General features: G+C 39.7%; 1 protein-coding gene across 1 annotated transcript in view; it reads left to right on the forward strand.

Annotated features, from left to right (window-relative positions):
* The window catches only part of PDE1A (phosphodiesterase 1A, calmodulin-dependent), a 479,366-nt gene that overhangs the window by 426,855 nt on the left and 40,931 nt on the right, over positions 1 to 11,580 (forward strand). The window contains exons 9-11 of the mRNA XM_006878948.1: positions 3,105 to 3,230; positions 9,891 to 9,992; positions 10,089 to 10,209. Of these exons, the coding sequence (XP_006879010.1) occupies positions 3,105 to 3,230; positions 9,891 to 9,992; positions 10,089 to 10,209 (349 nt within the window). The remainder of the gene's footprint in view (positions 1 to 3,104; positions 3,231 to 9,890; positions 9,993 to 10,088; positions 10,210 to 11,580) is intronic.

Here is an 11,580-nt window from a genome sequence, read left to right on the forward strand (position 1 = left end):
ATATATAAACTACCTACAATATCAGGTGAGCTTTGGTGGCCTAGTTAATAAGGAGCTGTGCTGCTAACCTGAAGGCAAATGGTTCAAATCCACCAGCTGCTCTGCAGGAAAAAATGGGCAATCTCCTATGAGATTTACTGCCTCTTTTACCACTGGAGTGTCAGCTACGAGTCATTTCCACTAGATGGCACAACAACAACAACAAACATGTCACAGTTAATTATTTAATGAATATGTTTTACATGAACTTGAACATTATATGAGTATAAGTTGTAGTGATCACAAATGCAACAATATCTCTTTGGTTTGGTAGCTCTCATTATCCTCTTCACATTTTGCTACATGATATATATAGTTTTTAGTTTCTGATATCAATAATGCTATTGTAGTTGATAGTTTTCCTTGTTATTTGCATTTAAAGTGTTTTTTCCCAATGTGGAAATCCATTCAATGTGTAAAGCAAAATGGAAAGTAATTTAAAATATAGTGCAAGGCTAAATTTGAGTTCAATACAGATATTATAATTCATGAAATCCTTGAGAGTGTAAATAAATGGAAGTAATTTCTCCTGTGTAGAAAAAGAATGTCAAGCTACGTGTTACCATGGATACTGGATGTTGCTTAGAGTCTTGTTCTTTTCTTGGCAGTTAAGACCGTCTCAGTAAATATTGCGACCTTGCTATATCCCCAGCATCCTGTTGTTGATCAGACATAGCCATGCTTACTTTGTTACAGTTCATTCTTTTATTTATGAAGAGACAGTGATGTTTGGGGCTATATAATGTACTAACCATAACCAAATTGCCATGAATAGAATTTGGACCAGATATCATAAAGCTGATGTGATTGATAAATCAGTTTCTCCCATGATCTCAGTAACCTAAAAGGGGGGGGGGACCCTGCAAACATTGTATTTTTACTCAGACGAGATCTATTTAATATTCTCTTAAATAAATACTGTATGTGTGCTTTCCTTGTCAATTTTCCCATATTCAGTTGAGCTAGAGTTGTTTGGTAAAGGATTTTTAAGCCTTAGCTGGCACCATTAAAAAGCAATTTACTTTAGAGATAGGTCCTTTAGCTAAATACACATGTTATTTTACTTTTATGGCAGTGTTAGAAATAAAGGAGGAAGTATTTTCTCAGTGCCTGATATAGGTTTTCCCCTCATATTGGATTAGTTGTAAAGGTTGGTTTGTATGTCACACTATTTGATACAGATCCCCTATGGTGGAGACAAGAACAGTAAACCCACACAGGAGAGATAAGATTTCTGTACTTATTTTATTCATCCTTGCTTACTCTCTCATAAATGTCCACAGACAGCCCCAGTGCTAGATTATAATTAGGACTACATGCTCCACTACTAGCTAGCTGACTGAGTCTAAGACATCCAGTGTTGCCTGGGAAGACAGGCCTAGCAGAAGATCATAGTCTTGAAAATTCCTGGGCATAGCTCTTCTAAACACACATGGGGTCTCATGAGTCAGAATTGACCCTATAGCAACTAATAACATAAACATCCCACTGGAAAGCCTAAAACAAGATCATCCTGAAATTTACACATCTTTGAAGAGGAGCGGAAGCACTTGTGCTATACAGTCCACAGACAGAGGGAGCCAAGATGTTGGATGAGTAGTAGCCAAATTGTTACAGGTATCATCTCCTGTATTTTTTATTCTTATTTGTACTGTCCTACCACGAATTTAGGGGAGCCCTGATGGCCTGGTGGTAAGAATCTATACTGCAATCCTAATTGGTTCAAATCCACCAGCTGCTCCTCAGAAGGATGGGCAATCGCTTCCCTTGTGATTTCCTGCCTCTGCAAACCCTCTGGAGGGTCAGCTATGTGTTAATTCAACAGTACTCCACAACAACAAACAGTTTAGGGAACTCAGGTGGCCTATTCCATAGGGAGTTGCTCTGCCAATCTAAAAGTGGATAGTTCAAATCTACCAGCTGCCCTGAAGTAGAAAGATGGACAATATCCTTCTCATGATTTGTAGTCTCTAAAAGTGCACTGGAGTATCAGCTATGAGTTGGTTCTGACTGATGGCCATGTGTTTGCATTCCGGCCAATTTATCAAATTACATGTATGGATTCACCATGTAAAGTCAGAAGACACCAGCACTGCTTCCACTTTTCACTTACAAAGTGATCTGTGTGTATGTGGGGGAGGGGGGAGGAGGGCAAGCAAGGACTCCATTGTGCAGATCGGAAAATACTAGGGGTATTGCCAACTTGGAGGAAAGCTCCTTTCATATACTTTGGGTGTGTTGTTAGGAGGGGCCAGTCCTTGGACAAGACATCGTGCATGGAAAGGGAGAGGGTCAGCAGGAAGAGAGGAAGGCCCTTGACAAGATGATGGACACAGTGACTGTTGAAAATCATCTCGAGCATGTCATGGACGGTGATGGTGGCACAGGGGAGGGGAGGATTGGTTGTTCACCAGGTCACTATGAATCATGGTTGACTTGATGGCATCTATTAACAACATTTCCAAGTTTGCTTGAAATTCAACAATTCAACAGTGATCAAATGATACGAAGGAATACACAGGAGAAGCAGAAACCTTCCTTTTACGGATTCATCATGTTATCATAAACAGCATCAGTTAAATGCTCATGATAAATTGATGATGAGACATACATTTTAAATCTGGTTTTTAAAAATTATCTTCATTGATTTAATTTAAGGCAAAAGATACTATACTATCCAAAGGCACCAAGAGCACTGTAGAAAAGAAAAAACAGAACATAAATAGGCCAAATGACTTAGTCATCGCCTCCACACCCTCCACTAAAGAAATTTCAGGCTGACTGAGTAGAGTCTGTAATCAAGTGTCTGGAAGGAGACTTGCTCCTTCACTGATGGAGTGAGAATACCACAGTTTGTTTTCCTCTTTGGCAGACAGAAAGTTTTCCCACAGATATCTGGATTACAAATTGAAATGAAGACGCATAAATATATCTAAACTATGACAATAAAAATACAACATTGTTTCTATAATTTCTGCATTCAGTTGTAAGATTTGAAACATGAGAGTTTTTGTTAAATACTCATGAAGAAATCTTATACTGAACATTGTGTTTTCGATTCTTAGGTCGGATGTTGCCATGTTGTATAATGATCGCTCTGTCCTTGAGAATCACCATGTGAGCGCAGCCTATCGACTTATGCAAGAAGAAGACATGAATATCTTGACAAATTTATCCAAAGATGACTGGAGGTGAGTTTCAGAACAACACTAGAGGAAATTTAATTTTTCTTGTTGTGTGTACCATAGAGTCAGAACCGACCCATAGCTGACCCTCTGGCAGGTTTTCAGAGGCAGTTAATAACAAGGGAGGAGACTGACCATCCTTCACCCTCAGAGCGGCAGGTGGCCTCAAACGCTGTGCCTTGGAGATTGCAGAGCACATTCTTGCCACTAGGCCACCAGAGCCCTGAAATTTAATTTTAGGGAAAATATAAATATTGTCATTTAATGTAGAGAAATCATATGAAACTCAACTAAATTTGTGCTACAAATTAATCATACTAGTTGAAAAGATAACTCTGAGAAAGAAGAAATCTAGATTTTGTTTAAGATCTATGTAGGCTTTGTTGGATGAAACTTAAGTATTTCCAGGTCAGTTCAACCTTTATATGCACACAGCCAATCTATAGCTTGCTACATTACACAATGGATACTTTAAAGCTTGGAAATTCTTTGCTGTTGAGTTGGAATGGATGTATAGCTGCCCCCCCCTAATGGGTTTTCTGTAAACACGCAGAAGATTGCCCATCTTCCTTCTGCAGAAGACCAGTGGATTTGAACCACCAGAGAGATGCAACATTTGGGTCAGCAGCATAACTCTCTGTGAGCCAGGCCACTAGAGCGCCTTGTGAATATTTTAAGACTGCTAATCACATATTTTCTGGAGTACAACTCTATTCAGTTTGGACCAATTATACCATCCTATTACTGACTCAGCTTCCCCGCGGCTTCAGGCTCCCACTTCTGCCATCGGCGGCAGGTCCCTCTGTCTCTCCCTTGCTCCTCCCAAACAGTTTTGGCTCCGCCTTGGGGCTTGGTACCTGGAGGCGTGTCAGAAGCTATTGTCAGGGTGACACAACCCTGCTCGCTGAACCTGAGGAGGACCTCATGCACTTACTGCAGCGGGTCAAGGACTGCAGCCTTCAGTATGGACTGAGGCTCAATGTCAAGAAGACAAAAATACTCACCACTGGACCAATCGGTAGCATCAGGATGGATGGCGAAGAGATTGAGATTGTTCACAGCTTCAGTTTGCTCGGCTCCATGGTCAACTCTCTTGGCACCAGCAGCCAGGAAATCAAAAAACGTATTGCGATGGGAAAGCCTGCTGTTAGGGACCTCTCTAAAGTACTCAAAAGCAACGGTGTCTCTCTGGAGACTAAGGTGTGCCTGATACAGGCCATGATTTTTGCAATAACTTGTTATGCATCAGAGAGTTGGACAATGACTAGGGAGGATAGAAGGAGAATTGACACCTTTGAGCTGTGGTGCTGGAGAAGGGTATTGAATGTACCATGGACTGCCAAGAAAGCAAACAGATTCATCCTAGAGAGGGTTAAACCAGGCTATTCCTTGGAGGCAAGGATTCTGGGGCTTGTCTCACATACTTTGGACATGTTGTAAGGAGAGACAGGTCTTTGGAGAGGGACATCATGCTGGGTAGAGTAGAGGGACAGCACAGGAGGGGAAGACCCTCTATGAGGTGGATTGATTCAGTGACTGGGGTAGTCGGGATGGGTGTGTCAGAGGCAATGAGATTGGCACAGGATAGAGCACGGTTTAGGGCTGTTGTACATGGGGTCGCTATGAGTCGCAAATGACTCGACGACACATAACAACAACAACAACATTATTGACTCATGTCAATTGATGTCGTTTTTCTTTTAAGAATTTTTTAAAATGTTAAATTAAAAATTACTAATATAACCAATGTTTATAACATAACCCAAGTATGTAAGGAAATATTACATATGTTCCTGAAGGATTTACTTGCCTGGAATAAGCAGCACTGGAAACAGCTCTGCTGGTGTTAGGGTTGTCAGCACAATTCTTTACTACTAAGCCAGCAGAGCCCCTTTTTCTTGTCTTAGGAAACAGATTTTTTATGTTATCAAAATTTAGCCTGGTGTAGCTGTTAGATGTCATCAGGTCAACCACAGCTCACAGAGACCCTACGAGCAACAGACCGGAAGCCTACCCTAGCCTGTGCCATGGCTGGCATGCTCAAATCATTACAGTGACTGTGTCAATCCATCTCTCCACCTCTCTTCTCTGAACCACTACCTTTCCCAGCATGGCTTTTGACAAGGAGTGGTCCCTCTTGACTACATGTCTGAAGTATATGAGATGAAGTTTCACCAGCCCTGTGCCGAAGGAGCAGCCTGTTTGCCTACAATTTTGTGTAGGTTGTAGCAACTTGGGAACTTGGCTAGTTAGGGAGCTATAGGAAAATGTCAAAATTGTAGAGGAGATTCAGGCCTTTTTTTTTCATAGGCTCGCTATGAGTCATGCTCAACTCAAAGGCAATCAACAACAACAAGATTAATGTACACAGTGATTTTCCCCCCATTTCTCTTAAAAGTTAGAGATTAAAGAGTACATAAACATAAATAAAAATAAAATTCATTTATCTTAGATCCCCAGTAATTTGAAAACTGTCTGCTATAAGAATGTTTTGATAAAGTCATTAATTATGTCCATTTAAGTGACTGAATATTGGTTATTGTACATTTATCATTTCTCCTTTTTGTTCAACTTTGTTTACATTGCTTTGGTAGGATAGCTTTCTTAACATGGTTTTTCTTTGGTATCAGAAACATGGTATAGAAATATATACCCTAATACCAGTTATTCTCAAACGTTTTGGAATTGTTTTTGGATCTCCTTGGCTAGGGGCTCTAGACTAATTCTTGTCTGTCCTTTAACATCTTGTTAAAGATGAATTAGTAATCTTAAAAAGAGTTCTTTAGATGAAGATACTAAGAGTTTTACAAAGATAGAAAAATGACTGAAGAAAAGTAACTCAAGGCAAAAAATGGCTGCTTTTTTTTTTCAAATGTGAAAGTTAAATGTAGGGATGGAAATCTTTCAGGGTTACCTTTCCAAAAGATGAAAGCTTCTGATTTTAAGACCAATCTTAATCATAAAAACCTCATTTTCATAACTGGCAAAATTAGGGGAGGGGGGAAAGGATTTATCCTTATGAGATTGAGTGAGTTCACTCAGCACAACCCTCTCCAGTCTCTCCCAAGTTAGGTAGCATTTTTTGAAATCATTGCTTCTGAGTGTTGCGTAGTATTCCATTGTGTGGATGTACCATAATTTCTCAGTCCATTCAGTTGTGATTGGACATTTGGGCTGTTTCCATGTTCTTATAAGGGTGAATAATACTGCTATTGAACAATGGTGTACAAATCTTCATTTGAGCTTCAGTTCTAATTTTCTTGGGGTATATTCCTAGTTTAGAAGCAGGAGTGGCATCCACTCCCACAACAGCTTGCCTCAGAAAACCCTGTGAACCTGGACAAAGGACGAAAGTTACACAGGTGTCCAGGACTTTCGTTCATAGAGTCGCTATGATTCACCTATGACTCGACGTCACTTAACAACAACAACAACATGTTCCCAGGAGTGGAATAGCTGGGCCATACTGCATAAAACCATTATTGTAAAATTAGAAGGATAATTAGTAAAATGTGTATGAGGATCCTAAGTGGGGAGTAATGGGAGCAGAGGAGTGAAGATGAGTGGGGTGAAATGACAAGCTTGCCCAATTAGGTGGGTAGAGGGAAGAAGGAGGGGGTAAAGGAAATGGGAGAGATCCTGTAGGGATCTGAAAAGACCAGGTAATGGTGGGCATAGTCCATTGGGGATGAATTTTATAAAACACAATGTATGGGAATGATTGTATGAAATATAATGCCAATGAAGGAAAGTGCTGGGAAAAAATATTTTTTATTAAAAAAGCCAAAAAAAGAGATTGTGAACCAGAATCAGCTTTATAATCAACCAAATTACACATGAGAAAATTAAGCAAAATCCTTCTTTGCCTCTGTATATTAAATTTACAAAATAGGGGGGAAATTAGGAGAAAAGAAATGTTTAGTTTGTGAGACCTCATTCAAGCCTTCCATTTTGTTCTTCTTAAATAATAATAACTCCAGAAGTCTAGGAAAACCAGGATTTAATTAGAAAAGTATCTTAAAGTGACCACTGCATACTGTGTTATTTGTAGACTCAACTAGCAATTCAGTTTATTGATGGTCAGTCAGATATACTCATAATTGACCCTCTAGTGTTGGTCAGAGTCTGTAAATCAAACAAGAAGAGAGCGCCCATCATTCTCCCACAAAGCAGGTAGTGGATTCAAACTGTCTGCCTTTGAGTTGGCAGAGTAATTCCCTGTCCACTAGGCTACCAGAGGTACCTATGTGGAGACCAGAAAGCAAAAGTAGCAGGAGACCGCTTGAGAGAAATTTCCAGGATCCAAAAGAAAAATTATTTTTGCCTAGAGGGTCAATTTATTTCTTCATTAAAGTAATGGTTTCTAAAGGTAACATTTATTGTATTAATGTTTGAATCAACCTTTTTCTTTCTTCTTGTTGATTATTTGCTATTTCAGCATGATTTTAATTCCTATTGGACACTTTTTTAAACATCTTTAATATTTTGTTCTAATAATGTATCATTGTTTTACTGTTTTCACTTCTGAGAGTAATTTTAATGAAATCTTTTTCTATAGAACTGCTTTAACAGGCATTATACGTATAATAGGGAGCTCTGGTGGCCTAGTGGTAAGGAGCTGCTCTGCCAACCTGAAGGCACATGGTTAGAATCCACCAGCTGCTCTGTAGGAGAAAGATGGGCAACCTCCCCCTGTGTGATTGAAATCTTTAAAAACCCCCTGGATGGTCAGTCAAGTTGGTTCTGACTCTGTAGCACAAACAAAACCATACATATTATTTAGTAATGGCATGGTACTTCAGGCTAGATCTTAAATGTTCTTTGTGATGACGAATAGAAAACCATCTGCCTTAGAGGAAGTATGAGGAGGATGCTCTTTAGAGGCAAGGATGGCGAAACTTCATCTCACATGCTTTGGGCATGTTGTCAGGAGTCCTTGAGAAAAGTCATACTGGGAAAAGTGTAGCATCAGAAAAAAAAGAGGGAGATCCTTCACTACACAGTGGCTGCAGCCATGAGTTTGAGAATGGCAGAAAATTCATGGTGCAAGATTGGGAAAGGTTCCCATCTGTTGTTCATAGGATCACTATGAGTAATAGTCAGCTCAATGGCACCTAAGAACAACATGCATATTATTAAAGAGCAGTGTTGACTGCTGTTCCTGCTAAATGCTATCTGTATGTTTTGGCATAAAATGTTCAATATTCTCAAGTGTGAAATAACCCTGTATCCTAATAGAGTTGTTGTCAGAATTAAATGTCCCAATATATATGGTACACAGTAAGAGATCTATTCCTAAATAGTATACTTCTAGAGAAAAATATTATGCTTGACAAAACAGAGGACGGTTGGCCAGCAGGAATGCCCTCAAAGAGATGGATTGGTGCCGGGCTGCAACAATGCGCTGGAACAGAGTACCAGCTGTGGAGATGGTACAGGATCAGGCAGTGCTTCACTGTGAGTTGGAAATGACTCTGTCACCTAGCAACCTACAGTAGTGATTGCACTGAATACATAATGGTGGTTTTATTAACAATAATTGTTGCTAGGTCCATTGAGTCAATTAAGGAAGTGGGTTACTAGGCCTTTCTCCCTTGGGGTTTCCTGCCGCATTCAGACAGTCAATCTGTCTGTTAACACAAGAGCCAATAAAACTTCTTCTATTAAATACAGTATCTTCTCACTCATGGACATGGTTAAATTCCAAAGACCAGACTACTATATACAAATCTGTGGTATGTGAAGATGCAGGGTGACTGACACACCACTGAGACTTGTGGCCCAGCCAAGCGGATGTAACCTTAGCCACCATCGTCAGCGTTATTGTCATTTCACATACCAACTTTCACTACTGCAGGCCAACATTGTTAATGGGGAAAACAGATAGGAATTTAAAAAAAAATAATAATAAAAACCCTACTGTTTTAAAATGCTAAATGTCAGCTAATGAGATAATAACTCAATAAATGAGGAAGTTGTATTGAAACCATGAAAAATGAGAGAGGAAAGAACATTGAGAGACAATGCCTCTCTCGTGCCTGTCTTTCCTTACACACTAAGTTTCTTAATTTTGTTGACAGTGTGAAATGGTCTCAAATCTCATAGCTTTATATTTTTATCTTTCAAAATAGTTAAATACTATATGTAGACTGTTGTTGTTGTTGATTGCCATCAAGTTGATCACACCTTATGGTGACCCTATGAACAAAAGACCTGAAGCCTTTCTTGTAACTATGGAAATTTCTCCAAGTTCATAGTTTCCACAGGCATATGGCTTAGGAAGTAGATGTAACTCCTGCTTCCAAACATGTCTTAAACTTGTATTTAGAATAGTTTTCCTTTAAAATAGCCTAGGTTCCTTTCAGGTAGAAAAATAATATTTACAAATTATAAGGAAGGGAGGAGAATGGGACTAATGAGGAGGAAGCATCTAATTATTTAGAGGAGATGCCAGTGTCATCTCAGACAAGTCTCTTGACCACATGCTAAATCTATGGGTTATAAGGGGAAATAACATTACACTTTATGAACCTTCTTTTTTCCACTTAAAAAGTAACATCTATTGGGTTCTCATCCATTATGAAAATGAAAATGCAATTAGTGATATTCAAGGATACTCTAGAATAAAAAGAGCCCAATGAACTTCTCGTTTTGATACCTCCACAGGGATCTTCGGAATCTAGTGATTGAAATGGTTTTATCGACGGACATGTCAGGTCACTTTCAGCAAATTAAAACTATCAGGAATAGTTTGCAGCAGCCTGAAGGGTAGGTTATTTTCTTCTGTTATATTGAATTTTGTGGGCTGGGGAAAGTCCGATTGGATGTTTGCTTTGACAATTTGAGCATGACTTTCTTTGACAGGATTGACAAAGCCAAGACCATGTCTCTGATTCTCCATGCAGCAGACATCAGCCACCCAGCCAAGTGCTGGAAGCTGCACCACCGGTGGACCATGGCCCTGATGGAAGAGTTTTTCCGACAGGTACACCTTGCACATTGTATAGATGTGCTTTTAGAAGTTGTGACTTTATATCTACATGCACATTTTCTGGGTACAAAACCAGGTTTTATGACATATTAAAATCCCAATTGTAGATTATGAATTGGTTACAACAGATTCCTGGGAATGTATGCAAAATTTATTGATCTTTCAGGTAAATATACCATATAATTCAAAAAGCAGTGGTAGTCCGTTCAGACAGTGATTTTGCACCTGGTACGGTGAAGACTTCGGTTTGATTCTTGGCCAAAGACCTCAAGAACGGTCATCATTATATATCTGTTGGTGAAGGCTTGTACACTATTACGATGTTAAATAGGCTTCTGTGGAGCTTCTAGGCTGAAACATACCAGGAAGAAACCTAACATTCTGCTACTAAAAATTGTTGTGTTTCTTGTTGTTGTTTTTATGTGCCGCTGAGTCACCTGCAACTCATAGCGACTCTATGTACAATAGCTCTGTACATGCCTTATCCTGAGCTAGTTGCACTGACTCAGACACTTCTATACCATTGCCCCAGTTACTGTATCAATTCATCTCATCTAGGTTCTTACTCTCCTTAACTCACCCTTCTCCCTTCTGAGCATGATGTCCTTCTCCAAGGACTGGTCTCTCCTGGCCACATGCCCAAAGTCTGTGAGACAGAGCTTCAAAATCATTGTCTCCAAGGAGAAACTTGGTTTCACCCTCTCCAAGAATAACCTATTTGTTCTCCTGGCAGTCCATAGGTGTTCAATTATTTTCTCCAGCACCACAACTCAAAGGAATCTACTGTTTTTCTATCATCCTTGGTCATTGTCCAGCTCTCTGATGCATAACAAGTAATTGCAAAGATCATGACCTTGATCAGACACACCTCAGTTTCTAGACTGACATCATTACTTCTCAGTACTCCAGAGAGGTCCTCGACCACAGATTTTCCCAGTGCAATTCATCTTGTGCCGATGAAAATCCCATGGATTTCAGTGGTCTGATCTGCTATCAATGTTGAGGCTGTCACTTTGTGCATGGGGGTTTGTTCCATTGTCACCAGTAGGGTAAACAACACCACCAAGGTGGTAGGATACATGTTTTAAAGAGAATCGAGTCTTGGTTCTTAGATGTTACTCTTAGAGAAGGAAGAACAAACCAATTAGAGGAGTGATAAGCTGTTAGGAAACAAACACTAAAGAAGAGACAGGAAAGAGAAATTATGTGAGCCTTCTGAACATATCCAGTGGTACATATGTAGCATCAGGATGGATGGTGAAGAGATTGAGATTGTTCACAGCTTTCGTTTGCTCGGCTCCACAGTCAACATTTTTTGCACCAGTAGCCAGGAAATGAAAAGACACATTGCCATGGGAAAGTCTG

Source organism: Elephantulus edwardii, unplaced genomic scaffold (assembly GCF_000299155.1).
Source record: "Elephantulus edwardii isolate Elephantulus edwardi_28Jun2011 unplaced genomic scaffold, EleEdw1.0 scaffold00001, whole genome shotgun sequence".
Lineage (NCBI taxonomy): Eukaryota > Metazoa > Chordata > Mammalia > Macroscelidea > Macroscelididae > Elephantulus > Elephantulus edwardii.